This window comes from Plodia interpunctella, chromosome 25, assembly GCF_027563975.2.
Source record: "Plodia interpunctella isolate USDA-ARS_2022_Savannah chromosome 25, ilPloInte3.2, whole genome shotgun sequence".
NCBI classification, from domain to species: domain Eukaryota; kingdom Metazoa; phylum Arthropoda; class Insecta; order Lepidoptera; family Pyralidae; genus Plodia; species Plodia interpunctella.
Window position 1 is genome coordinate 6,697,117 of NC_071318.1, and position 27,025 is coordinate 6,724,141.

Below are 27,025 nucleotides of genomic sequence, written 5' to 3' on the forward strand. Positions count from 1 at the left end.
AGATTCCGACTTAAAAAGGTTAGGCGGTCTTTCGTGGGTCAAAGTGTTAAATTGTTCAATAAACTCCATGTAGAGGCTATTAACTTGCCAATGCCAAAATTTAAATCATATATTAAAAATGCTTTAATGGCTAATGCTTATTACACGATTAGCGACTATTTAAATGATAAAAAACCTTGGACCCTTCCTAAAACTTCCACCTCTCACACTTGATTTTATTTTTTTTTTTATTATTATTTATATATTTTCTTGACATGTTTATTACATATATTTTGACATTTATTGTAAAACATATACGTGATTTGTGATCTCCAAGTGTCTGAAAGTAACATAGGTATCTATTATGTTAGATTATGAAGATCGAGTATGTCATGCACATTCAAATGGTCAAACCGGTAGCGGCATCGTGGATCGGGTCGGGAGGTTCCCTCTATTGTGGTTGAGCTTCGCGATGGCTGACTCACGCGTCAACTCGTGAACGGGTGCTGCCGGGGGAACTGGTCAGCTCGATCTTTTATTAAAAGTTTTTTTTTTTTTGTTTGGTTAATTATACATATATATATAAGTATATATATATTTTCCTTTCATCAGCACTTGATCACAATCATAATATGTTTCAGTATACCTTTTGACCATGTACTTTATTATGTACTTAATGTTATATTACTGATAAAAATTATACATAAATTTATATATAAAAAATGGTAAGCCCTTCTGGCATAATAGGGACCAACACTGTTTGAATGAGTTTCTTTCGGCATTTCTTCTCAGCAGTGGTCGTTCCGAAATGCTAGTAGTTTGTAGCTTTGGTAAACATCATTTAATTTAGATTATGACGTGAAAAAGTGCCTGTGAAGGCCTAATTTCTGAATAAATGATTTGATTTGATTTGATTTGGTTCTTCTTCTAAAAAACATAAAAATATAAAGGTACTTACCTACCTATACTCTGTTATTCATAAAAAACTTAAGAGTAACATTACAGTAATGTTCTAATCTCTGTCAGCATACTACTTATTTGCTAATGTATGTATGTTATGCCAATCAAAAAATACTTGGACCAATAGGAAAAATATATAAAGTGCAATGATTAAAGTGCATAGATTTAATAAGTACTTCGATGTTAAAGTGTGCTATAACTTTTTTGAGGTACGAATAATTATATTCATTTTTTTTTCGTAGGGAACTATTTAATATGTTACAATATTTTATGTTATATATTTTTGTGGACTGTCTTTGTAGGTACATTAGGTTTTGTTGTATTGTTAGCAACAAGCAACAGCAGGCTGATAGTTAATAACTTTTTTCCATTTAATTCCATTTTACAAGCACTTTGCTTAGCATTTTGGGCGGAATTCGACATCTCAATTTTGAAGCAGATATCTTCAACCGATTGAGCTGAAATTTTGTACACACGTTTAAGTAGTTTGGATGACAATGCATTATTATAAGTCATAATAAATTATAGGTCATGACATGATCTGATGATGCATTCAGGAACGGCTCCCGACAAGCGAACTCCTCAACGGCTTACTGCACGGGCACGATTTTTTGCCACACGTTGAATGCTATAAGATCTCTCTGACAACAATAACAATAATGTGTCCAAATGTGTGTTGTAAATAAAAAATGGTTGCCTGTAAAGTCGGTTTTACGGGCGAAGATTTTACGTGACAACGTCTTTTTACGCGCGCGGCAGACCGATCATAGTTGAGTGGGAGAGAGACGCAAGGCATTCGGCGGGCCTCTCTCTCGTTCGGTGACTCATCGTAACGTTACCGGGCATTACACTTTTTCATAAGTGACTCCCAGCCGCAACCTAATTTAAGACGTTGTCACGTCAAAAAAACTTATTTAAATAAATGCAACGTTCAAAAATTTTGTAGAAATTTCATGTTAAAAGCAAAAGATTACTCTACGAATATATTAGACTATTCGCGTTTCTTTTCGGGAAAAAATATAACACACAGTGTTTTAGATCAAAACTTTTGTGATCGGAAATAAAAAAAAGTTTACTTCCGAACAATTTTAATAATCGTATAAAATATCGCATACATGCTAACATTCATTTACATGGTATTTTGATTCTTAAAACTATTACCATAAAGCTTAGGTACAATAAGTAACTAAAATTAAAATTGGAAAATTATGGTTCCCACACCGGCTACATTATAAGTGAGCATCTTAGTTAATTTCACAACGACAATATTTAAATTCGTTTTAGATGTAGTTTGAATAAACGCCAATGTCTTCTTCATAGTCGTATTCCTCATGGCTGAGGGTCGTGGTTATTACGTGGAATGAAACACACACAACAACTTTCTTGGCATTATTAATGGAGTGGATTGCCATTGCCTTCTCCATTCCACACACAAGTTAATAAGAATCAACCAGTGTGCAGGTTTCCTCACGATGTTTTCCTTCACCGGAAGCAAGTGGTGGTCGATGAAAACTATTATACATGAGTCAGATTGGTATACAAACTCATGTGACACGAGTAGGATTCGAACTTGGGATCCACAGGCGGGCGTCTTAACCATTACACCACCACCGCTTCAATGTAGGTATAGCATAATAAAAGTTACTTTTTGAAATAAAACATGTAAACAATCTTCAAGTAGTTAGTTGAATTTTGTTGAAAGTAGGTAAATCAAATACGTATTAAAAAGTAGTATTTACACAAATTATTGTCGAAAATGACGCACCTCTAAATATACATTACTAACCAAAATGTCTTAAAGTATCAACTATTTCAAAATCAGTTCCAAAGATGACAGAGAAATTAGCACGTAGCGCTAGGGTGGATGGCAAATTGTAATAAATCTATACTATTATTATAAAGAGGGAAGGCTTAGTGAGTTTGTATGTTTGAGGCGGGTAGTCTCGGAAACAAACGAACCGATTTCAAAAATTCTTTCACCATTAGAAAGGTACATTATCCAAGATTGCTATGGGCTAAATTTTATCTCAAAATTCCCACAGGAGCGAAGCCCCGGGCAACATCTACTATATTCATAATCAACACAAATTTATGTAGATTATTTTAGAAGAATAGAGATGAAGAAATTGCAGGTATTCAAGTATCGTATTCAAAATTTTGAATTGTAAATACTTTTATTAAGATGATTAAGAAGTAATGTGCAATCTGCATAAACGCAATATTTAGGGCCGCTATCGAATAAACATAGTTTTCTTTGTGACCATAGCCTGCTAACGTGGCTTCTCACATCACGTGTGAGTGACATTTAGTATGAAGCGTTTGGACGAGTCCAAAAAATGTGATTTTAATTACCCGACTGTAAAGGAGGGGTATTGTTTTTCGCGCATATATTTTATGTATGTACGTACGTATGCATACATGTATGTAGTATTCCTTAATACCTCATTTAAAACCGCTGAACGGGAGAGGTATTGTTACATTCGTCTTAGCTGCCAGTGTTTTTTTTTTACGTTACGTTAAAAAAGAAACAAACATGGCGGCTGTGTAACGCCATTGGACTTGGTGAAACACAATTTTTTTTTTCGAATACTATTATAATATGGGTAAAAATTAAAGGGCTCAACGCAATGATTCCTAAACAAGCGAGGCTTTTTTTTAATTTTTCCTTGTTTACAGAGTACCTACTCCATGGTGGTCCTTCAAATAGTTGCCATAATAATTATCCGTCATCTAACCCACTGTCAAGAATCGTTAAAATCAGTTACCTATTCATAACTGGAACCAAATTACGTTTGTACAGACTCAGGCAAAATTACAGTATTTATTGTAACTATGAAAGGTTACATTAGGCAAGTGGCGCCCTCATTTCAAAACAGGAGTAAGCCGACATCGTACAGAAAAATACATGAAGAAGATTTGCCCTCGGTAATTGGCACTTTATGAATTGAAAGTGTCTATCATGAGGGCGCCACTGTGTCACGTAGTAAACGAACTGACATCTTTATACAAAATCATACAATTAACACTACCATATCACAAATTATAATCATAGTTCTCTTAAAAAATGCTGAATAATCTCTTAAATCTCTATTTAATTGAAAATAATAACCAAATGTACTTAAAACTTAAGTCTACTTGAAATAAAAAAACAAAACGAATTTAAAAAGTCATACAACAATATACTGATTACATTATATTGTGTTCAAAACGTAATAATGACAAAACAACTTAATCTTTTTCACTTAAAAGAAAAAATAGATTATACTTGTCTAATCCTCTTACTTTAGCTACATTCGACCATTTTTATGCACCCTTATCCAAATACCTTTGGTATTTTTTGAAATGGTTTGATTGAAATGTTTAAAGTACGAAAAAAATGGTGTCACTGTAAATGTATGCTTTGGTAACATTTTAATAAGGCAAAATCATATTACATAGTATTTTAAGTAGAAAATGGATTTATTTTATATTTTTTAAAACATCGTCGTTCATAAGATGCGATGTATTTTCCTACAAAGTCTGTTACAGTAATAAATATAAAAGATAAATCCGAAAATAAATGATTAGACTATAAAATATAAGGTTACGTTTATAATATTGATAAAAAAATAAATTGACGAAGACATACAATATTGATATCCCTGTTGAATATAAATTCGTTAAGAAATACAATTTATAATGTGAAAATTGCCTGCTTACTATTTTGTATATAGAAAAAATATAATAACAGTATAGAGGTACTAAATATATATAACAAATTGTAAAATAACAGTGTATATATAAATTACATTATACAAATACTATATGAATACATACAAATTATACAATAGGTAAAAATAATAGACTAACTTTAATTTGAAAAATGCTTGTTCCTATTCTTAATATAAAAAAGAATAATAAAAAATAAAACTTTTTTAAAAGAATAACTATTTAAAAGTTTTAATTTCAATTAGTATTTGAAATAAGAACTGTTTTTTTTTTTATTTTAGCATTGAGATCGAAACGAACATATTTAAAAAGTAAATCACATACGAAAAAAAATGGATTGGATTTTCTTTTTTAATTCTGGGAATTGTTTCATTATACAAAATCCTTTATCTTCTTACAAAAGCGTAATGTATATGAAAATTACAGTAGATCATTGTAATAATTACGATATGCTGGATAACATGTGTATTACAAGAGTGGCAGTAACAAATGTTTCTTAATAACTAAAGATATATTTTGTTCGATTTGTATATTTGTTTATAATATCTTTAAAAGTACTGGCAGGTCGATAATTGTAACAGTTTGCAATCGAAATCAAATTTTGAATCTTATTTTTGATTATTTAAAAAAATTGGTTATACTATAGGTAGTATATATATTATAATTTATTTGTACTAAGATTAACTTGAAAATGGATTTAAGTTAACTTTCAACGAATGTAAAACTTGTTTTGAGCCGAATTAGAGCGTTTTAGTAGCCATATATTATAGTAAAAAAAATCGTTGCTTACTTCAAAACAGTACCAATGGATTTTATATCTTAAGCCTTAGAAATACAGTCTAGATTTCACTGAAGCGTATCATTAAATAGTGTAAAACTACATGTAAAACACATACTTCATGTAACACTTTGTTTAGTATAATAAGTGACTGGTTTTAGCGTCAAAACAGCACCGAAGATTGCGATTAATCGCTTTGTCGCAACAATTAGTCGCAAAACTTAGATAACTGGTTGCTTTTGAGTATTAAACCAAGCGGATAGCGTACATTCCTATGCATAAAATGCACATTCAGTTTTCGATTCTTTTCATTGTTCGACTACAATATTGTACAATATTGTACACGCACAAATATATAATAATAATGCTGAAAACTTCCCGAATAGTCACAAAAAAGGTAAACATCTACATGTATTTTTATCGATTTTTAAAAAAAATCTTTGCGCATATAACTACTTCCATAATGTGCAAAGATTTTGTTCGTTTGAAATAACTTTTTTTACACACAACACGAAAAAATGCAGAAATTGAAAAGAACACTTAGCATATTAATTTCAAAAGTGTATCGTGTTTCAATGAAAACACATGTAAATAACGTGTACCTTTACATATGTAAATTTGGTATGTTATAAGTTAAAAACTACGCACTACTATCGGTGTCGTGCCTTTGGCAGTGGGTAACGCCTATAAATGGCCTCTCCGGTTGGTTTAATACTCAAAAAGTTGCTAAGTCCATGCGATTAGTCGCAACGATTAGTCGCTTAGGAGAGGTAAGGGTTGAAAGGCGGTTGTTTGGCGTGAGGTGTCGTATCGTGCGGTCCCATCACTTGATCGTATGTTGGGGGATGACCTGCAAAATAGGAAAAATAAATTATATCTAAATATAGGTAATTAAAAGACATATATCTATTTTATGTAAGTAATGTGGGTAATTTAACTAGACTGACAGCGAATGCTATAAGGGAGTTAAGTCCACCTATTGTTAACTTCTTAAGTTGTGCAATTAAGTTCATTAAAAAAATTACAACTTTAAAACTATGACAGATTAGCCGCTTTTGAGATGTGGTGCTGGAGAAGGATGGAAAAAATAAGCTGGACAGAGAGAAAAAGCAATGATGAAGTGCTGGAAATAGTAAACGATAAAAGAAAACTGCTAACAGAAATAGAAAATAGAAGGGGAAGAATGATTGGCCACTTGATACGACACGACGCCTTATTTAAAACTATTTTTGAAGGAAATGTGAAAGGAAGAAGAGGTCCAGGGACTGAAAGAGAAGGCAGGTGTTGTGTCGTATCGAGACCTTAAAAGCAAAGCCGAGGACAGAGAGCCATGGCGTATACTCCACCGACAAGAGCATAGCTCTTAAATAAAAAGAAGGAAGAAAAATTTTATTTAATTCCGTCTGTGTTATGATCTTGCCTATGTCATGTATGAATGGTTGCACATACCTACTACATACAACGCTGAAACTCATTTCACAATATCGGTATTTTTAATCAAATAACGCTTAGTTAGTTCAAGCAACGTAACCTTGAACCATTAAGGTATATTCTACTAATTTACTACTGTAATGTGTGCTAACATAAGTGTAAAATTTTATTTGAAAAAAAAAATTAATTTATAAAAAAAAAAACTTAATATATTTAATTTAATAAAATTTCTAACCGCCTACTTGTAATATATGAAGTGATGTTGAGAAATAGAGAAGTTAATATAAAATTGATATAATCTTCACACCAAGGGCACCGGATACGAGTGTTTGCTGTGATAACGACTGTAAGATGACGTCACGAGCACACAACAGTGCAAACACTTAGACCACAGGATGTATGTTACCTAACTACCATCTGGGAAGCGCGAACAAATATTTGTATTTGTGATCATAGATATTTGTCAGCGGTTCTAAGTGTGTTGTGCGAGTTTCTATGTCTTTGTCCGTCGTAAGTGTGGACTGTTTAGATTGGCCATTTGAGGACCGTGAAAAGTGGACGCGAAATAAAAGGAGAGCGGCCCCTGGACTCCGACGCTAAAAGGCTGACGAAGGAACCGGGAAACCATTCAGATGTGTGTGTGAGAGAGAGAGAGAGAGAGAGTTCAATATTTTCTATTTATTTATTAATAAAAAAATGTTTTACGTTAATTATTCTATCGATGTAATTCTCAAACTTAAAATTATTTAATTAACCTATTCATAAAGTCAAATCAAATCTAAAAGTTTGCAGAATCCATACGCATTCGGTATATTCTATACTGACTTTAAATGGTTTAATTATGATTTAATGATAGCTATAATATCTGCATGCTTTTTGTCACGTTTTACCACCTGATGCACTTACTAAAGCCATAATTTAATACAATGTCATAAGCCAAGTACATAGAATAACTAATTTCCATAGAACACGCACAACTGAATGATTTCTTAATACTAAGCTACAGTTCATAATTACGCCCTTATAAACATTTGACTGGATCCAAAGCACGCCATGCGGAATGATTCAGTGGCTTAAAATCAGTGCTGGACATTTTGTTTTGCGTAACACTGAGCCCTCACCTACTGCATGTACTCTCCAGTTTTATTTGTGTTAGTAAAATGTTTGTTGGGTGTTTATGCAATAAGGCTGTCTATTCTATCATTTTTCGTTTACAAAAAATCCAGTTAAAAAATGGACAACAAACGCGCGGGTGCCTCGCGTCATGCATCAGTTCGACGCGTCGTTTTTCACCGTTCAGTCGATCAGCTTACTATCAACACTCAATGCGATCTCCTTGATATACTTCGTGACCTAAACTTACTGCTAATTCGTACCATCAAGTTATGTTTCATACTGATGGCGGTTCATGTCAAGTTCCCAAATTGAACAGAGTTGCATTGGAATAGTTTCGTAAAAGTTGATGTTAGGCCTGCATTTCATTTTGTAGTTTTACGTTGCTATTTATTTAAGTTTAAGTTTAAGTTGTTAAGTTTAAGTTGCTATTTATTTAAGCCAAATTATTAGTACTTATATGAAATAATATATATTTTTTAAACAATTATAATCTAAAACACACGTCACATTTATTATCTGTGTATTTTGACAAATCTAAAACATTTGTACAGATAATAAATGTGACGTTTTTGACGACCTCGGTGGCGCAGTGGTAAAGTACTTGCCACTGAACCGAGTGGTCCCGGGTTCGATCCCGGTCGGGTCATGATGGAAAATTATATATGTATTTGTTATAAAATATAGTATCATTGAGTTAGTATCCCATAACACAAGTCTTGAACTTACTTTGGGGCTAGCTCAATCTGTGTGATTTGTCCTATTATAAAAAATATTTTAAAAAAATAATAATAAATGAGTCACTATTTGAAAGATGAATATATATAGTATAAACATCAAAAGTAACAAATTTAATGAACAATCAATTTACTTTATTGTTTATTAAATAAGCATTAAAAATACCTTGCGTATTCCAACCAGGTGGCGGTATCCCATAAAAGACTTGCGTGAAATCATCAAGAACGTTATTAATTGAAATACTTTATCCATCAAACTACATTTAATGTTATTATATTTCTTACTAGCTTACTTAAATTGCCTTACCAGTGGCGTCAGGAGCGTTAGGCGTGAGGTATGACGCGGTTTGCGGCTGAGGCATACCTGAGAGAGATATTGTTTTTTTATATTCTTACATTTTCTGTATATTATGTAATTGTCTGACAATGTAAATTTGAAAGCGAGCATTCAAAATTATTTATTTCTTTTTCAAAAACGTATGAGGTTACATTTCGAACGGATCCGCAGTAAAACAAACAATTTGAACCTAATCATAAACATTTATTATAATTGTGTCAATGTACACAAAATATCAATATATAGTATAAAACAAAGTCGCTTCAGTCTGTCTGTCCCTACATATGTTAAGATCATTAAAACTACGCAACGTATTTTTAAGCGGATTTTTTACATAATATATTATGTAGTATAATTTATTATGGTTGTACCCGAACGAAGCCGTGTCGAGCCGCTAGTTACAGTTAAATAATAAAGTTTAAAAAATCGAGGAGAAAAGGTACCTTACGGAGAGAAGTAGCTTAATACGTTCTTATACCTACATGCGCATAAAATATCACAAGCGACTGCCATCCATAAGATAGGTTTTCTCGAGGAACATCACATATAGAAACATTGCGTGCAATACAGAAAACTTACCATGAGGGTACGGTGCAGCCTGCGGGTACGGCGCCTGTTGCGGGTACGGCGCAGATTGCGGGTACGGTGCAGATTGTGGGTACGGAGCAGATTGCGGGTACGGTGCGGCCTGCGGGTACGGCGCCTGTTGGGGGTACGGCGCCGGCGACGCGGTGGGAATCACCACTGTCGTGTGTGGCGGCGCTGTAGGTAATTATACGTATGTATTTTATTAGTACTTTATTCGCAATGTTTAATTTTAAGTTCACTGTATGCATTTTTCGAAAATTATAGGACTGATTCAGAATTTACTATACATTGCACAATAAATATGACATTTCAAGAGTAAGTGCCTTGTGGACGATTTTTCTGTAGGTACTAATATGTGTTTTTATTTATGATCTGAATAATTTTTAACTGATTACAGAAATATAAGTAGGAAATAAAATTCGACCACAAGGAACCAAGGAACCTTCATCCGTGCTACGTGTGACGTTGAATTATGAAAATAATGCTGTAACAACAAGTAATGCAACAAAAATTGAAACCGAAATGAGAGTCAGTCAAAACACAAAGTTTACCCAGTTAATACCGTAAACATGCACACAGCCTAAATCCAATATAGAGTAGTTCACTGTGTATAAAATAAAATGCATTCTCACTATGAAAACCCATCAACAAATGTCACTTGAATAGATCAATTTTATTTATTTAAAAACATTTAGTTATTTTATTCTCATTAATGTATAATTAACGCTTTTTTACTCCAACATTCGTGACGCCACTTTTTCGTTTTTGACATAATGGAAAAAAGTATCTTATCTGTATGGCACTACCCTATTGCAAGGTTAGTATGTTAGTAGTGTGACGTCATACCTGCACCCGGGTGTGCAGGGACGTATGCCTGGTGTATGATGAGATTGTTAGGCCCGGGCGGCACGGGCGGGATCGAGGGGGGCGCTGTAACCATACCACTAGTTAGTAAGTCAACAATAACATACAATCACAGGGTGTTTTTTGGTAAACAGTCTTAAATAGGCTATACACGCTCCGATAAGGACAACAGAAAGAGACGTAGCTATAAAAAAGACAGAGATACAGGTCAGCCTTTATGACGGATTATTTATAATCTAGATTGTCTTGGGATTATAACCGATTAGGTCGTTTATTTATTAATTTCATAGCATACAAACCAGATTACAATATTACGCTGTTATTATGCTTTATATTTTTTATGAATTGTGAACAACAAGACAAATATTTACTTAGTTAAAATCTAGATTTAGGAGCTGAAAACTCGATCAATGCTTCAAAAATAGATCGTATGACATTCAGTATAAAACAACGGTTCCCTATTTTTATGCATACAATTTAATGTCATAATTTATGGCATACTTTTACTTATCATAATAATAGTTATGCACAATAAGAATTTGGCATAATGTTTTAGGCACAATTTTTTTACGCATAAAGCATAATGGCGGCTTATGGGTGGCCCAAGAGCCACCCCGCCGCACCCTAACCTACTGCTACACTATACAATACAATACAAAAATTCTTTATTGCACAAATTAATTATATAGTATACATAAGTACAAAACGTATAATTACACATAGCATGACATTATGGTATAGATACATTGTGCAAAAGGCGGCCTTATCGCTGTAAGCAATTTCTTCCAGAAAACCTTTTGGGAGAGACTATATATGTATAATATAGCTACTATATATACTGCTAGACTATATATGTATATTATATAGACACTATAGCTTTATGAAAATCAAAATTATGGTAAAATACATTAGCCTAAACTATAATTATGCTTATTGAAAATGTATGCCAAAAAACAATTACGTCAAAATATTATTATATCAAAAAAAACCTAACTCGTTATGCTAAATTAAATTAAGATAGAAAATTTATGCGAGATCCCTAAAACAACATGATTTGAGATTTCAATTAGACAAAAGACGAAAAAGTAACTAATATGTGGGATAGTTTGACAAGGTACTGAAAATTGTTTCTTTTTTCATTGGTTATGTAGGTACTCCACTCGTTAAACAAAACGTATGCTTTCAAAGTTAAGCCTGTTTACCAACACCTAGAGACGAATACAAACACAGATAAACATTCAATCCAGGTCATATACAATTGCACCAGCACTTGAATGTCGATATAGAGCAGGTACAGTCTCTCGCGAAAGTGGAGAAAATAAATCAGGACGCGATTTGACCAAAATATTTGATACAGACTGTACCTATACAAAAAAAATAAAATTTTTATTGGCTCCGCAAACATCTGATCGGACTTAGAATAACAATCGCAAGTTATAAGCACTAATTGTAATTACTTTAAGATCATTGTAACACTTGGTTGGCGAAACAATAATATGAATACGAACCAATCGAAAAATTATGGTTTAAAATTATGGTCTTTTTCACTTAAGTAGGTAAGTACTAACGATTTTTTTTGCTGTTTTATTCGATGTATAGGCAAGTCAAGCATAGATATATCTATCTCACATCTCCGCATGTTCCTAGTTGCGTTCGGGGCAATGAAGCCGCGAAGCCCGGAGTCACTGTAAATGAAGCCGCGAAACCCGGAGTCAGCGTAAATAATAATCTTAAATTTTTGAAGATTCGGCTATGATACTACGATTTCCAGTGTGATTCTCAGGAATAACAGGACAGGACGGTTAAGGTGTATAATATGACTTATAGAGACTTTGCTCCCGTGGGAATTTTGAGATAAAATATAGCCTATAGCAATCTTCGATAATGCATCATTCCAATGGTGAAAGAATTTTTGAAATCGTTTCGGTAGTTTCGGAGATTACCCGCCTCAAACATACAAACTCACAAACGCTTCCCACTTTATAATAATAGTATAGATAATGTTTTTACCCGAGCGAAGCGGGACGGGCCGCTATTAATATAAAGTTATACTCACGTGCCAAAACTCTTCCAGAACTGCCACTTCTGCAGCAGCATCTCCATATACACACGATGACCATCACTACAATGACAACACCCACGACGCTGCTTACTATTTCCATCGTGTTGTCTTCGTAATACGAATCTTGGCTGTAGTACTGGAATAGAACAGATTGATTACGACTGGGCCCACCTGTACACTAGCCGCAATTATTATTTTTATTAAAATAAGATAGATAGATAGATAAACTCTTTATCGGACTATTCACAAAGGAGTTACATAGATATAAGTTACAACGAGGTATTCGAACATAATGAGTGCAAAGGCGGACTTATCGCTAATGCAATTTCTTCCAGCCAACCTTTGTGTGGAAAGAGACACAAGTAAACTAAGAGGGTGATATCTAATATAATGAGACTTTCTTGCTTCCTGAAAGATGACAAAATTTGGGCGTTGCGTAAGCAACTTAATAAGGACTAAATTTGATGTACATCACAATAAATATAGGTGAAAAAATCAATTTAATATCCAAAGCATTTCCTTATACATTGGCATACGGAATTAATTTTAATTGAGCGAGTGAGAGAAACGAGCGAGATCTGCAAATCAACTTGAGGAAAAAATACATTTTTTATATATGTTTATAAATTGATAATTAGACTCAGTAGGATAGTAAGAAGATGACACGTACGTACAATATGATAATTTTAAAAGAAAGCAAACCAGATTTTTAAAATCCCGTTTCAGTCTATGTTTACCTGAAGCCCCGGATACACTAGGGAACATTTTGTCCCGCAACATGACGCGCAACACAAAATATACGTGACGCTGCAACGTTGCATAGTGTCCCGCAACATGACCCACAACATTGTACGTGACGCGGGGCATGTTGCTTGCTCCCGCCTCGTGAGCGAGCGCATGTGTCCCGCGTCAGTGTTGCGGCATTTGTCACCGAGTATAGTCGCGTACGCAACGTGCCTTTAAAATGTCTGTTGTGTGGGGAAATGATACCGTGCTTTTGCTTATTGAGCTTTACGAAAGTCGTGACTTGTTATGGGATACTTCACACCGTGACTATCGAAATAAAATAAAGAAAAATGATGCATGGGAGGATATTGCCAAGGCGCTTAAATTGCCTAGAAAAGAAATAGAAGCCAAAGTACATACCCTGCGTTCGCAATTTGTCCGAGAAAGGAAGAAAGTGAAATCGTCAAAAACTACTGGCAGTGGACGAGAGGACGTGAAGTCCAGTGCATGGTTTGCGTATGATGCAATGAAATTTTTGCTAAAGGGAGCCACAACGTCTGGAAGCTTGGACACTTTGGACACAAACGTAAGTTATGCTTTTTTATTTCTAATTTATTTATATTTACTAGCGGCCCGCCCCGGCTTCGCACGGGTAGCTAAATTTATACATACTTAATTTATTAATTTAAACTTTCTTCTATTTCTATTTCCTTTTTTCTGCCCATATGATGCTGTATTTTTTTATCTTATCACTTATTTTATTATTATTTCACCTTATCACTACTAATATAATATGTATTATTTACATTAACTAAGATTTGTACACACCTCACCCACAAGACTTCACTTCTAAAAGGATTGACGTTGTTCAATAACATTAAAAGAAAAAATATAGTACAATACTAGTTTATTCATTTAAAAATTATTCTGCCAGGGAACACGTCCTTCTTCACTCATGAAATATTCAGCAAATTTGTTTCTTATTTCCATAGCAGATTCAGGGTAGCGTCGTCCCATAGCATTTAAATTCGACATATTAACAGAGCCAGCTTCTCTGCGCCAAGATCCTTCTAAAATATCGTGATCCACATTTTCAGAATCAAAAGTTCCATGTGGGTTGTACAGTGATCTCGATTGACTATTTCGCCTTAAAAAATTATGGAGGTATATGCACGCCATTACAACAAGTTCAGCATTACAGGGTAGGATGGTTATGGGAGTTCGGAATATACGAAATACAACACCTAAGATACCGAACACATTTTCGACAATTCTTCTAGCTCTTGACAGTCGATAGTTGAAAATGCGTCTTGTTGTACCCACGTCATGATTACCGGGATATGGCTTCATCATGTTTTCTGTCAGTGCAAAGGCGCTGTCTCCTACAAGTACGTAAGGCATATTCGGCCCATCTTGTCGTATTGGGTCTGGAGTCGGCCAGTTGAGTTGGTTATCAGCCAAAGCTTTATAAAAAGCAGTCTCTTGGAATACTCCACTGTCAGAAGATTTTCCTTTAGCACCACAATTTGCATAGATAAAATTGTAATTTGCATCGACAATACCCAATAGGACAATACTAAATTGTTCTTTATAGTTAAAATAGTCACTTCCAGAATTCGAAGGAGCTTGGATCAAAACGTGTTTACCGTCTATAGATCCAACGCAATGCGGAAAATTCCATATATTTTCAAAGCTTCTAGCCTTGGCTTTCCATTCATTTGCAGTAGCTGGGACCTGTAAAGAAATTATTAAACATTAAATACTATTTTTACGTACTAATAATTAAGGATTCATGTCTAACAGATGTTTGAAATAATACAATACGTGTTTTATAGTCTATCCTTATTATAATAATTGATTTAATATTTATATCATTAATTTTTCAGAGTCCACAAAGCCAAAACACGATTTCGTCTCCGGATGAAGATGTCGTTCTACAGTCTCAATCTACCGTTCCAGAATTTCAATCTCCTCATCAACTAGAATCGCAATCTACCATTGATCAAGCAGAGCAACCTACAACCCCTGCACCAACACCTTCATCGTCGCGACCAACTCGCAAGAGGAGCCACCCCAATGAAGATAGATTAGAGGAGGCTTATGAAGTTCTGCATGCTGCTAAAAACAGAATGATGTCCCGAGATGAATTCGATGTTTATGGACAGTACGTAGGAACTGAGTTACGTGCATTAAATGACGAACACAGTGTAATTATGGCTAAATATTATATTAATAATATTTTATTAGATGCACGCTTAGGAAAATACCGTACAATTTATAATAATCAAAGCCAGCCAGTTGTTCAACAGGGCTATAGCACTGCATCCAGTGATATTAGCCCCGAGCCTTCTGAAGAGCATATTATACAAGATATACTTGAAACTATGGATTCCTCGAACACTAATAGCATTGATGGCACTAATACTAATTAATTTACGTTGGTCGCTATATCCATCTCGTACTCTTTAAAATTTATTTTACTGAAGATTAAAATACAATTATAAATAAAATATATGCGTTTTCTTTAACTTACCTTTACACATATCTTCAATTTATTTATCAGTTCTTTACAAACTTCTGGTACTATTTTACGTATCAGTTGTTTTGACACTCGAAAAGTGTACGACAAAGAAGCATAAGAATCTCCAGTCGACAAGTACCTCAATGTAATGGCAAGTCTGATATGAGGACTAATAGCGTTTCGTAATATTGTATCCTGTTTGGCTATGGAAGATGCGATCATTTGCAACAAAGTTTCAAAATCAGATGATGACATGCGAGTAAAATTCACAAACGATCCGTCAGACATTCGGAGATCACTTAGAATATTTACTCTTCTTTCTCGTTGTAATAAGAAATTCCGCATCCACCACCTTCTCTTTCTCTTACGTTTCAACACACTCGATATAATTACTATGTACGCAGCACTAATAGCCACAACCTCCTCGGGCGACATTTCTATAAACACTGAGAAGTGTGGTCGACAAAATGTTCCGCGACATGTATCTCGGCACATTCCACGTAGTTGTTGAGCAACATGTTCCGCAACATGTTGCTCCATTTGTCCCCTAGTGTATCCGTGGCTTGATTTTAAATGCCTTCAGTTAAAAACAGATGAATGGAAAAATTGGCAAGGTTGGAATGACACTACAGGCTACGTAGTGTCATTCCAACCATGTATGAAAAGGTAAATGCTGCAACAATTGACGACAACATAATTAACTATTTGTTTTGACAATTTAATGAAACAGAAACGTTTTATCTTAATTGTATGTGTATATGTTAGTCTATGTACAGTCAACAGCACATCAACCTACACAAATTTATTGTAAACTCGTCGCTATTGCCGCGCCATAGAGGGTAACTTGATGTACTGTATACATACAAAATAAAACCCTATACAAACAGTAATCACAAGTATTTTTGTTGAATATCTGACTAAAAGTATGTCTATACTTATAAACTAACTAGCGGCCCGTCTTGACTTCGCTCGTATAAAACTATTAGGTTTAGCTTAGTTAACCTTTCTAAATCCCTTAGGGACACCATATATAGGGCTATTTGTTAAAATCTGATTGATTTCCCAATCAGATTTTAACAAATAGCCAATCATATCCTGCCGTCATCATATCACTCCAATTTGGCATTTTTCCTATTTGTTTTTTCATCCTATTTGAATTGATATAGTTATACTATCATTTATATTATAAAACAAAGTCATCTGCCAAATCAAAAACTACTGGACAAATTTTCACAAATAGATGGTGTGATTACTGAGAACAGTTTAGTACAAAATTTAGATATATATATATATCTGAGCGTAGCCGGGAAGGGCTGCTCCTTATACATATACTATTATTTTCCACAGTTAAAATGTCAATGCCTTGCAAAATGCTGATTCAATCGAATACACCATAACCACAAAGCAGAGTCAGGCGTTGTGCCTGCACCATCATTTTATTATATATCATTTTATTTTGAGAATGCAAATTCAACAATGTCAGCAAAATTGTTATTTTAATTATTGTTAAGACATTCACTATTAAAGATAACAGATATGTTACAATTATTCAAATTAATATAGTACCTACCTTAATTCTCAGTTAAATGGTTAATGGTAACTTTCAAAATTGCAATAATTTGTGCAAAAATAAACTGATTGTATTTATATCTATACATATAAATATTAAGTATTATTGCAACACCCTCCACAGCTGTTATGCCATTAGTATATAAGAACAGTGGCATTAATGATCCTACTGACCTAAGTAAGGATCGCAGAACAAAAACAGTGGTTGCTTTGAACACGCTAACTTGGTTTGAAGAAATATACATATTTTTTACATAGTTTTTTCATTAATCACACAGAATCAAGACACAATACATAAACAATTGTTTAACTGGTTCGTAACATAGATGTTGTTAACATAATATAATGAAGGAGGCCAACTCTGAATGAGAAAAGGCATAGAGTAATGTTTATATTTCCAAAATTCAGCATGGAAACTAGGTTTAAAAACTTACGAGTTGATAGCTACCAAGCTTGTTAGTTTCATAGTGACCTAAGCAAAGTATAAGAAGCTAGCAAAGTTATATTTTGGTTAAAGTTGCTTTTTTAAACCTAGTTTCCGTGTTTTATATCCGACCCTAAAATTTCATTGATACATATTGTCTTTGAAACTATGAATGGAATGAAAGATTCGTATGAATCACATTTTAAAACACATTGAATATTACAATAATTAGGTATAAAAAGACCATGCAAAAATATTACATTACGAAACAAAGATCCAAACAAAAGTAAGTAGTAGTACCTAGTTCTTAAAAAGATTGTAGTAATATTGATACAGGAAGTGATATGAAACTCACCCTGTAATCATCATCGTCATTACTATGATCGTGATGTCCCATTTTTCACTGATTTAACACTTCACAAAGCCGCGTAGTTACTATATAAAACGCCCGATGAGAACTAAAAGCTAATAAAATTAAACACGATTAAAATAGCATGAATCATCGATAAAGGAAACTGGGGAATTACACACATACGAACGTGTTCATGATACCATATTATGTATTTAAATTGCTTGCTTGCCCACAAACCGGTCGAGTACGTCACAGATCGGATGTGGGAAATCTCATCTCTGAAATGATGAGTAGACAAAACTGGAGATAAATGATAATATAACAAGTTTACCCACCTATTTGTTTTTACTTGGTAGATTGCTCCTTCTTCGATGAAAACATTTCGTTTTACTGTTTTCTTTGCAAGTTCTTTTCTTTTCTTCAAGTGAAAGAAAGTACAAGATTTTCAATTATATTTTGGAATATTTTATGTAGAATGGATCGTAAAATCTTTTGTCAAAGAAATGTCAACTTACCTATTTTTTTTTATTAGAGCCCAGCAAGGCATCAGAAAAAAATATAGGTACTGGATTATTGACTGGTATCTGGATCATCGTTCTATTCTGACTAATCGTGTTCTGGAAATGTTTGTAGGGCTCACAGATATTAAGAACATTACCTACTTGTATCTGTAGTATGTGAGATAAATTAAAAGTGTGTATTGTAAGGTTTGGTTAGCTTAAAGGTCGATTTACATTGATCGAACTACTGGCTCCAGGGGTACACGTACCAATGACTGGATCCCTATTGGATCCGTAAGTTTCGATTTAGTCCGGCCAAGTATGATCACTGGATTAATATAAATGTCTATCCAGTGCCACTGGATCCAGTAGGTGAATAAAATGTAAATCTGATAGTTAATCAATGTCAAGTCAAATGTCAATATTATACCTATACGGGAAAATAAATATTTGTAACTAACCTACAAAATACAGAACAGGCAGGCCCTATCCTATAATATAAGTAGTTCCTATAATTTTTGTATTGAATTCGTTCGCTAAAATGATGTATCCTTTATCAATAACACACAGTTTACTTCAACTAAGAAATATTTTAAAAATTACCAGTGGAGGTTTGCATACCGATGCAGTTTGTTTTGCCGCTGTTAAAAAGACTACTTCAGCGGCCGGAGGTTACTACTTTTGAAACATTATGTACTGTAATTATTTAATTAATTATGTGTATGTTAACTGTAAATAACCTGAAAAAGGTAACAAATGGCCATGTTGCTTGCGCCTGGTCCTGGCACAAGACGCAAACTCAAGAAATTCTGCTTTGATCTCATGAAAGAGCGGAGCGGAATCCCTAAATGACCATTGACATACATATCCGATGGTCATTTAGGTTTTCCGAAGACCGCTCGAAGTGGAGGAAGAAACAAGGACAGAGGGGACACACGTTCCGACGCTCTATGGCTAGCAAGAGGTCTTGAAGAGAAAAAATGGAAGTTCATAAGAAGAAGTTCCGTGTGCAGGATTATACTTATGGATCTGTCTAAATCTAATCTAAAAATTACTTTAAATTGTTATCTGTTAGCTGGCTACCAGTCCATAGACGATGTGGCGGGGTTAATTCAACTTTATATAATACTCAAATGTTAATCACATTATTTTTACTGCCATCATACAGAAGAGAAGCGAATCCATCATTTATTTTTGAAATCAGTTTAAATATTTTTAGATGTATAAATTTCTCGTTTTTCTTAATCTATTTTTTGTCGAGGCTTCGGTTGCTTGGTGCAACTATGCCAGCCTCATGAGGAAATTCCATTTTTATTGGTATCATGCATCATCACCCCTCTTCAGAATGTGTAAATACATCTGGCCTCCCGAGACAACACTTTGTTCAACATAATGTTGATCTCACCATTGCCCAAAGAGAGATCACGCAGGAGTTTATTTCTTAAGCTTGAGTACTGGTCTCACATTGTATAAATTTTTGTAAAATGTGTTAATTAGGTTATTTAATTATTGTTGTACTAAGTTTAATGCTCCAAATAAAGTATTTCTATATTACAGCCAGAACAAAGACAATCTCGCTTAATTTTTTAAATTTTGAATTAAAAAATTTTTGGATTCACTCTTGCTTATAAAGGCAGTGTACATGTTTACAGTATATCAGCTTGCTTTATGTTAAATGCTTATTTCTTGTCAATTCCAGGTGTAATGGGCTTGGGCAAGGGCAAAAAGAAAGTGGGCAAATTGACCACAATGGAGAAGAAGGTACTGCCAGTTGAGACCGATGCACAGAAACTTGTGACCCATGTGTGTGGCTCCAACATTTACACCACAGGGGAGGATGTTAAGGTGATTTTTTATTAATCTTTTGTACAATTTTGTTTTCTTGAGCTTTTTAGGCATTTAGGTTTATTGAATTATAGTATCTGCATACAAAACTTTTTTTTGGATTGCAATACATGAAGACTAGATAAACCTTAAAATAAAATGTGGTTGTTTATTTTTCAAGTTTTTAAAAAGTAAATTTGCAAAGTATACTTCCACAAAGTATGGAATAGGTTGAAACCGGGAAAATGCTGACAGATGTATGTATGATTTGGATGGAATCTTGCAACAAAATTTTGAGCACATATTTTATATTGTTTGAGAATGCTACACTATTGTAGCCTAACTGCTGCTGGCTGTGTGTCCCATAAGCACCTCGAACAACATCTACGGGAAGATATGCTCCTATTCTAGGGCGGCACCACACGCCAACACTACTAAGTCAAAAACAATATACATATATTTTTTTTATGGAACTTGTATGACAGTGATGTCGTAGTGACGTCACTATTTCAATATCTCACATTGATTCAATAAGCATTCCTAATAAACTAAATGATAATTAAAAATAGTAAATCATAAAATTGATCAACTAAAGTGACTTTAAATTATTGTATGTGAATATTTAAGATACTTCATACATTTTATTTTTTACCCGGTAAAAAGCCTATTGAAAAATTCTCAGTTAATGTTTATCTTGTCTATGATTTTGTAAACCAAAATCTTTTATTTAATATTTATCTATATATCATTATCACATATTTCTTAATTGTTTGCATTATTCTTATATGGTCTTTGTATGAACACTGTTTTTGAATTGTAGTGCAGATCGTAACCTTATAATTTTACTACTATGTATAGTTTTACTACAATTTGTTATGTGTATTTAAATAAATAAATAAGTACGTACTTAATGACTCATGTTTCAGAATGCCGATATAGTCGCTCGGCGAAATTCTAAAATTTTGAGATATATTATTGCATTATTATGTGTTGGGATAAGGAGCACTTTTGAATGGACTGTAGATTTTAAATTGAAAGACGTGTGTGCCAATGCAAATGTATTTTGCGACTAATAAAATTCTTGTAGTGGAACTTATAAATACGTAATGACCACAACATTATGACATACACGATCAGCTCCCAGCAGTTAATGGAGATATGTAATTTTACATATAGATATTGATGGACTAGGATCGGTTCCAAATGACGGAACTCCATTTACTGTACTGACATGAATATTTTTCACGCATGGAATTTAAGATATCTCTAATGACAATAAAAGCTTGTGTAAAAATTACATTTTTATATTCGGACGAGAGCACACCAACGATGATGATCATATATATTTCTTTTTCAACAGATAAAAGACGACAGTGAATACCCGGAGTGGTTGTGGGAGCTCAGAACGGTCCCGGCGAAGCTGGAGGAGCTCGACCCCGGCTCCAAGCGCTACTGGCTGCGCGTGCGCGCGGCCGGCATGCGCAGGAACAACATGCTCAAGTCTATGAGGAAGTTCTAGTGCTCTAGTGTTGAGGGTTACAGGGAACTTGCACAGGCATGTAATAGAGAAGTTGCCATCTTCGGGTTTTGCCGTTTTGTATATTGAATGTTTTAGGAAGTCGTCATTTTAGAATGTTGTCGTTCTCAAAGAGTATTTGTTTGACAAATATTTTTGAAACTAGAAGGGTAATAGAGCAGACAGTTTTTTAAACCAAAAAACATTTTCAAATCAAGTCTGTTTGTGTTTCCTTCAAATAGATTAATTATTTATAAATAACTGTAATATAATTAGAATAAAAAGTTAACAATATTTTACTAAAATCTTTTAATTCCAACAAAACTCCATAAACGTGATACAAATTTAAACCTAACATCCAAAAACAATACAATTGTCAAAACAAGACAGTTTTGCATTATGCAATTTTTATAACAAAGTTTTTTACAATTATAATGAACTTATACAGTCCTATAATTTGATTGATCACGAAAAACAGATAAGTTTTATGGTTTAAGTAAACATATTTACACATCCTTGTTGTTAGTTGCTAAAACAATTAATAGGCTATCGTTCAGGCCTGGTATTTTGATCTATGTTACGCTTATGTAATTTGTTTGAAATAATTGAATGACGGGACATATACAAAGATATCTCATACAATAGTGGACTTTCAGGTTAAGTGGATAAAGTCCGTAATTGAATTTCTGCGCATGTCATATTAAATAATAATCTGGGGGCACGGGAGTGCGCCTACTACTAAAATAAACTTTACTAAAATAATTTACGGCTTTAAACGAAAATAGGCATTCTTCTTTAAAATTACAGCTCAATTTAGCTTGAGCTCGTAAACGTGTCTACAAATGTGGAAACCGAACTACAGCCGCTCATTTTGATAGTTCAAAATTGGAACAAGAATTTTGTCTTGTTTTTATTATAAATCAAAAGAACGAAGTTGTGCTCGGACAGAATTCATTAGTGAAATGAATATATTCTCAAAACGATTCGGTTATTTTACGCAGAGCAAAATGGACAATTTACCCACCCACACCACCACATGTTAAACTTAAAAAAATATATACAATACATTGAATATTGTAGTATATTTTAAAAATCTTATCTTTTGGGTCAAACCGGGCAAATAGGGGATTAAACGATTTTTAGGTATAAGTGAATAAGATAATTACTATTTTGTCGTGAAGAAGCGCCCTCTTTGAAAAAACAATAAGATAAACAGGCGTACGCTGCGTTAGGCGGAAGCACGCCACGGGGTCTAGCCGTCTCATTCACAATTCTAGAGTGTGACAGAAATAGACGATTCGCAACGGATTCCTTTCATCTCTTTCGCACGTGAGATTTGTGACTATGACTGGTAGAAATATTCGCGTACGCCGAAGTAGTAGCGTACGCTGTAATAATTTTTAAATTATATTTTAAAAATGTCCAGTGTTGCTTGTCTAGTTTAATTATCCATTTCTACTTATAATATTAAATGTAAAAAATCAACTTTGTTTTTGAATAAATCAGTTTCTTCAGAGGGCACCACCGAGCACAACAGCTTTTTACAGATATTAGCTAGAATATTATATTCTGTAAAGTTAAGTCTTCTCTCTAGAACTCTAAAAGAAGTCTCCAAAGTCGATATATAATATTTACGACAGTATTTTTATTTTATCTCGTCTTGAGATATATATAGTATTGTACGTACATAATGCTATACTACACTTGCCAGTCTTTTAATCTACCTAATTAATTTATGCCGGTTATTTTCATGTTCTTTGATAGAAATGACACTATACCAGGCCTTATTGATACGGATTAGTAACAGGACAGATTCAATCGACCAATCACAGGCAGTCCATGGTGTCTTCCTTGATGATCATTGGAGGAGCGTAGTCGCCATGCTTGGTGCCGAACGAATAGGAGTATGGATTCTGGGGATAACAGAAAATCCGTTGTAATAAATATTCGGTAAAATAATTATGTTTATCTTATGGGTGGTGTCCCCTTAAATATTTATTTTATTATTTTTTAGTATCAGTTGTTATAACGGAAACAGAAATACCTACATTACCTGTGAAAATTTCGATTGTGTGCATAGTGCGAGTTTGCTATATACATCTCACCATCATCGAGTCGGATCGCAGTGAGATGCAGCTAACTAATCACTGATTGGTTCGCTGCGTCTCACTTCGAATCGATTCGATAGTAAGAAGTGAAATACAAACCCACACTTCGCCCTCTGTATCACGGTTCATGAGATATAACCTGGTGATAGACATACAGACATAGACAGACGAACAGCTGCTGTTCGTCCGTTCGTCGTTCTCTTCTGCAGAGTCGTAGTATACCCACAGTAATATTAGTTTTAACATCTCATCTACTTCTGTGTACCGTGTCACTTCGGCGATAGTGCGCGATGACATTACGACATGTAAATTATCTTCACAGTACATTGAAGTACGTTGAATTTTGTTTAAAATTAATCAAATAATAGTTCATTTAAATCTATTCTAAAGTAAAACATTAATCACGAAAGTAACTAATTTCCTAAAAAGTCAATTTTAATTTATGTAGTTGTAAAATCATAAAAATAAATAGATTGGATTTATTTACATAATACCTAACACTTGTAAAAAACGACATAGCACGAAGCATACCTTCTTAGTGTTGTACAAGTTGGGAGGGTACGCGGCGGGGCCGGGCGACTTCGTGGGCTTGCCGCCGCCGTCCAGCCGGGCGCCGAGCGAGTATATCGGCATTCTGAAATAAGAGTCATTAGGTACGTACTTAGTTGTGTTGGCGTGTGGTTCCGCCCTAGAATAGGAGCATATCTTCCCGTAGATGTTGTTCGAGGCGCTTAAGGGACACACAGCCAGCAGCAGTTAGGCTACAATAGTGTAGCATTCTCAAGAAGGAACAGTTATTTTTTACGCTGATTCTGGGCTTGGACGTCGTAGTGCTTAGTTGTCTTATGGACCTATCTAACCGTAAACTAGCGCCACCCTTTCTTTAATTTATCAATGAACAAACAAAAAATATCCTGTCATATTATGCTACAACTACTTACATAAAAAAATTTTCAGCCACCAAAATCCATCAAAAAACAAAGCGAAAAGTCCCAGGCTCGAATCCTACTTGCTATCACTAGTTTCCGGTGAAGGAAAACATCGTGAGGAAACCTGCACACTGGTTCATATTTTTCTTATCTGTGACATGAAGAAGGCATCACTTAATTACTCACTTGCATTTGTACACGTCAGTATCACGCTGGAAGTAGACAGCTGGGCCCGGCGACTTGGCCTTCGCATTGAATCCAACCCTGGCTCCCATAGTGTACGCCGGCGAACCAGGACCCAGCCGCAGAGCGTACGCGTTCGGCGCGGGGCCCGCCTTCTTCAGCGCGAAGCCGAGCCGCGCGCCCATTGAGTAGACCGGGGCCCGCGGCTCCTTCATCGGGGGGCAGCGCTCGGGCGCGTGGGCCCCAGGGCCCGGAGTCTTGAGCAGGGCGCGGGGCCCAAACCTGTTCAAAGATTCTTGCTATAGTGACATATCTCGTCATAAATTTTAGGTAGTCAAATAATTGTCTATACAATAATATCAATTTGGTTAATCATTTATCACTTTAGCTACGAAAATCAATTTAGGAATTTCTCTAAATGGCAACTATACAACTGTGGGAAGGAAAGCGACAAACTCTGTGTTGTAAATATCTTTGCGGAATAAAATATCCATGAATAAATATTATAAATAAATAAATGCAGGATATATGAGTTTCTGTGCTAATAAACGCAATCGCGTCGCATGCCGATCACGCACTATCGCCAAACTCACGCAGGTGCTGACGCGAATGATTGAACATTGCGTGGTTTGTGTGATGGCTTTTATTTACTGCAATGAGCGTTACCTAGCCCCGAAGCTCCAAGCGGGTGAAGACATCATGCCGTCCCTAGTGATCCTGTCTATCCTGTAAGCGGGACCTGGGCCCAGCTGCTTTATCCTGATTCCCGCATTGGTGCCGAACGAGTACATCGGGTTACGGTAGCGAGAGGGGTCGTGCAGGTTGAAGCCAACTGTGGTTGGCAGCCGGTAGGCGCCGGGCCCAGGTCCTAGATATTGCAAAGTAAAATTAGTCCTTTAGTTAAATTTGTCTCCATATCATTAGTTCTTACACGTACACATGATGTTGCGGAGATCTGGTACATGATCTAGGTGTCCGAAGAACCTAACTCACAGGTCACTTGGTCCCTTGATTTTGGCGGAAAAACAGACTACCGAAACGTAACAAACTACGGAGGTAATTAACGACCTTGAAGCACGTACCGCAATTGATTTGCAGATCAGGGATCTGGTAATATCTGTCTGTAGTTCCGGGTGTGTTGTGCTCGCTTTTTTCTTAGTGGGTCCATTGGACCTAACATTCAATCAACGGTGATGTCAATTTCCTTACAATGGGAGACATTAAAAGAACCTATGTCTAATATATGTGCATGAATATACTGGGAGTAATAAAGTCTAAAGTGCATCCTCGCTTGTTTGGACATATGGAGAGAATGAAGCAAGATCATGGCCAGCCTATAATGGAAAAGTGTCTCGGTGCAGTCGAGTGCACAGATGCCGTTGGAGCGGTACTTTGGAAGCTGATCTACGTGGATTGGGAGCTGTCATAGTGCGAACCATAGCGCAGAACAGAAGACTACGTCGCTCTCTCGTTTCGGAGGCCAAGATCCACTTTGGGGCCACTGACAGATTAGTAATTAAATAGTTACTCACCCAAAGGTTTCCTAGACATCCTGATTTGTATCAGATGTTAAACTCACTGAAATTTTAATCACATTAATAAAAATCTGACTGTAATTTTGACGGTACCGTGGGCCGCGCCGTTATGTCATATTTTGAAAACAAAAGCGATCGTTATGTCACGGTTAGAGGAGGTCGTAGGTAAAAGTCGGACCTTTTTGAAAATCAAGCGTCTGCATAACTGCACACAGAAGGGATGTTATTATCAGATTTCTAATAATGTGAAATGTAGTTTTTTTTTAAATTTTTATTTCATT

The 27,025-nt window shown here is 34.9% G+C and overlaps 5 protein-coding genes across 12 annotated transcripts; 2 read left to right on the forward strand and 3 right to left on the reverse strand.

The window, feature by feature from the left end:
• Window positions 1-2,010: 2,010 nt before the first annotated feature.
• LOC128680981 (uncharacterized) lies at window positions 2,011-18,631 on the reverse strand. Of its 6 annotated transcripts, none has more exons than XM_053764516.1 (7): window positions 18,485-18,616; window positions 18,153-18,262; window positions 12,552-12,693; window positions 10,478-10,561; window positions 9,623-9,805; window positions 9,014-9,070; window positions 2,011-6,275 (listed from the first exon to the last, which is right to left on the reverse strand). In XM_053764516.1, the coding sequence occupies exons 2-7, from the start codon at window positions 18,192-18,194 to the stop codon at window positions 6,187-6,189; spliced, it is 597 nt and encodes a 198-aa protein (XP_053620491.1). In that variant the 5' UTR covers window positions 18,195-18,262; window positions 18,485-18,616; the 3' UTR covers window positions 2,011-6,186. The 6 variants fall into 6 exon arrangements, with proteins under 6 accessions (XP_053620491.1, XP_053620492.1, XP_053620494.1 ...); XM_053764517.1 differs by lacking the exon at window positions 18,485-18,616 and adding an exon at window positions 18,350-18,462; XM_053764519.1 differs by lacking the exon at window positions 18,153-18,262 and having other exon boundaries at window positions 18,485-18,631.
• Window positions 13,338-15,818, forward strand: LOC128680979 (transcription factor Adf-1-like). The gene is made up of 2 exons (XM_053764512.2): window positions 13,338-13,869; window positions 15,170-15,818. The coding sequence occupies exons 1-2, from the start codon at window positions 13,522-13,524 to the stop codon at window positions 15,713-15,715; spliced, it is 894 nt and encodes a 297-aa protein (XP_053620487.1). The 5' UTR covers window positions 13,338-13,521; the 3' UTR covers window positions 15,716-15,818.
• LOC128680978 (uncharacterized) lies at window positions 14,174-16,344 on the reverse strand. Its single transcript, XM_053764511.1, has 2 exons — window positions 15,817-16,344; window positions 14,174-15,017 (listed from the first exon to the last, which is right to left on the reverse strand). Exons 1-2 carry the CDS (start codon window positions 16,342-16,344, stop codon window positions 14,199-14,201), a joined length of 1,347 nt encoding a protein of 448 aa, XP_053620486.1. The 3' UTR covers window positions 14,174-14,198.
• Window positions 18,632-19,093: 462 nt separating the features above from the next.
• Window positions 19,094-22,286, forward strand: mRpL54 (mitochondrial ribosomal protein L54). Of its 2 annotated transcripts, none has more exons than XM_053764522.2 (3): window positions 19,094-19,320; window positions 20,349-20,494; window positions 21,834-22,286. In XM_053764522.2, exons 1-3 carry the CDS (start codon window positions 19,191-19,193, stop codon window positions 21,990-21,992), a joined length of 435 nt encoding a protein of 144 aa, XP_053620497.1. In that variant the 5' UTR covers window positions 19,094-19,190; the 3' UTR covers window positions 21,993-22,286. The 2 variants fall into 2 exon arrangements, with proteins under 2 accessions (XP_053620497.1, XP_053620498.1); XM_053764523.2 differs by having other exon boundaries at window positions 19,116-19,342.
• On the reverse strand, window positions 22,282-26,867 carry LOC128680980 (uncharacterized protein). 2 transcript variants are annotated; one of them, XM_053764514.2, is made up of 6 exons: window positions 26,742-26,865; window positions 26,292-26,382; window positions 25,876-26,077; window positions 25,213-25,491; window positions 24,629-24,731; window positions 22,282-23,902 (listed from the first exon to the last, which is right to left on the reverse strand). In XM_053764514.2, the coding sequence occupies exons 3-6, from the start codon at window positions 25,998-26,000 to the stop codon at window positions 23,816-23,818; spliced, it is 594 nt and encodes a 197-aa protein (XP_053620489.1). In that variant the 5' UTR covers window positions 26,001-26,077; window positions 26,292-26,382; window positions 26,742-26,865; the 3' UTR covers window positions 22,282-23,815. The 2 variants fall into 2 exon arrangements, with proteins under 2 accessions (XP_053620489.1, XP_053620488.1); XM_053764513.1 differs by lacking the exon at window positions 26,292-26,382 and having other exon boundaries at window positions 26,742-26,867.
• Between the last annotated feature and the right edge of the window lie 158 nt (window positions 26,868-27,025).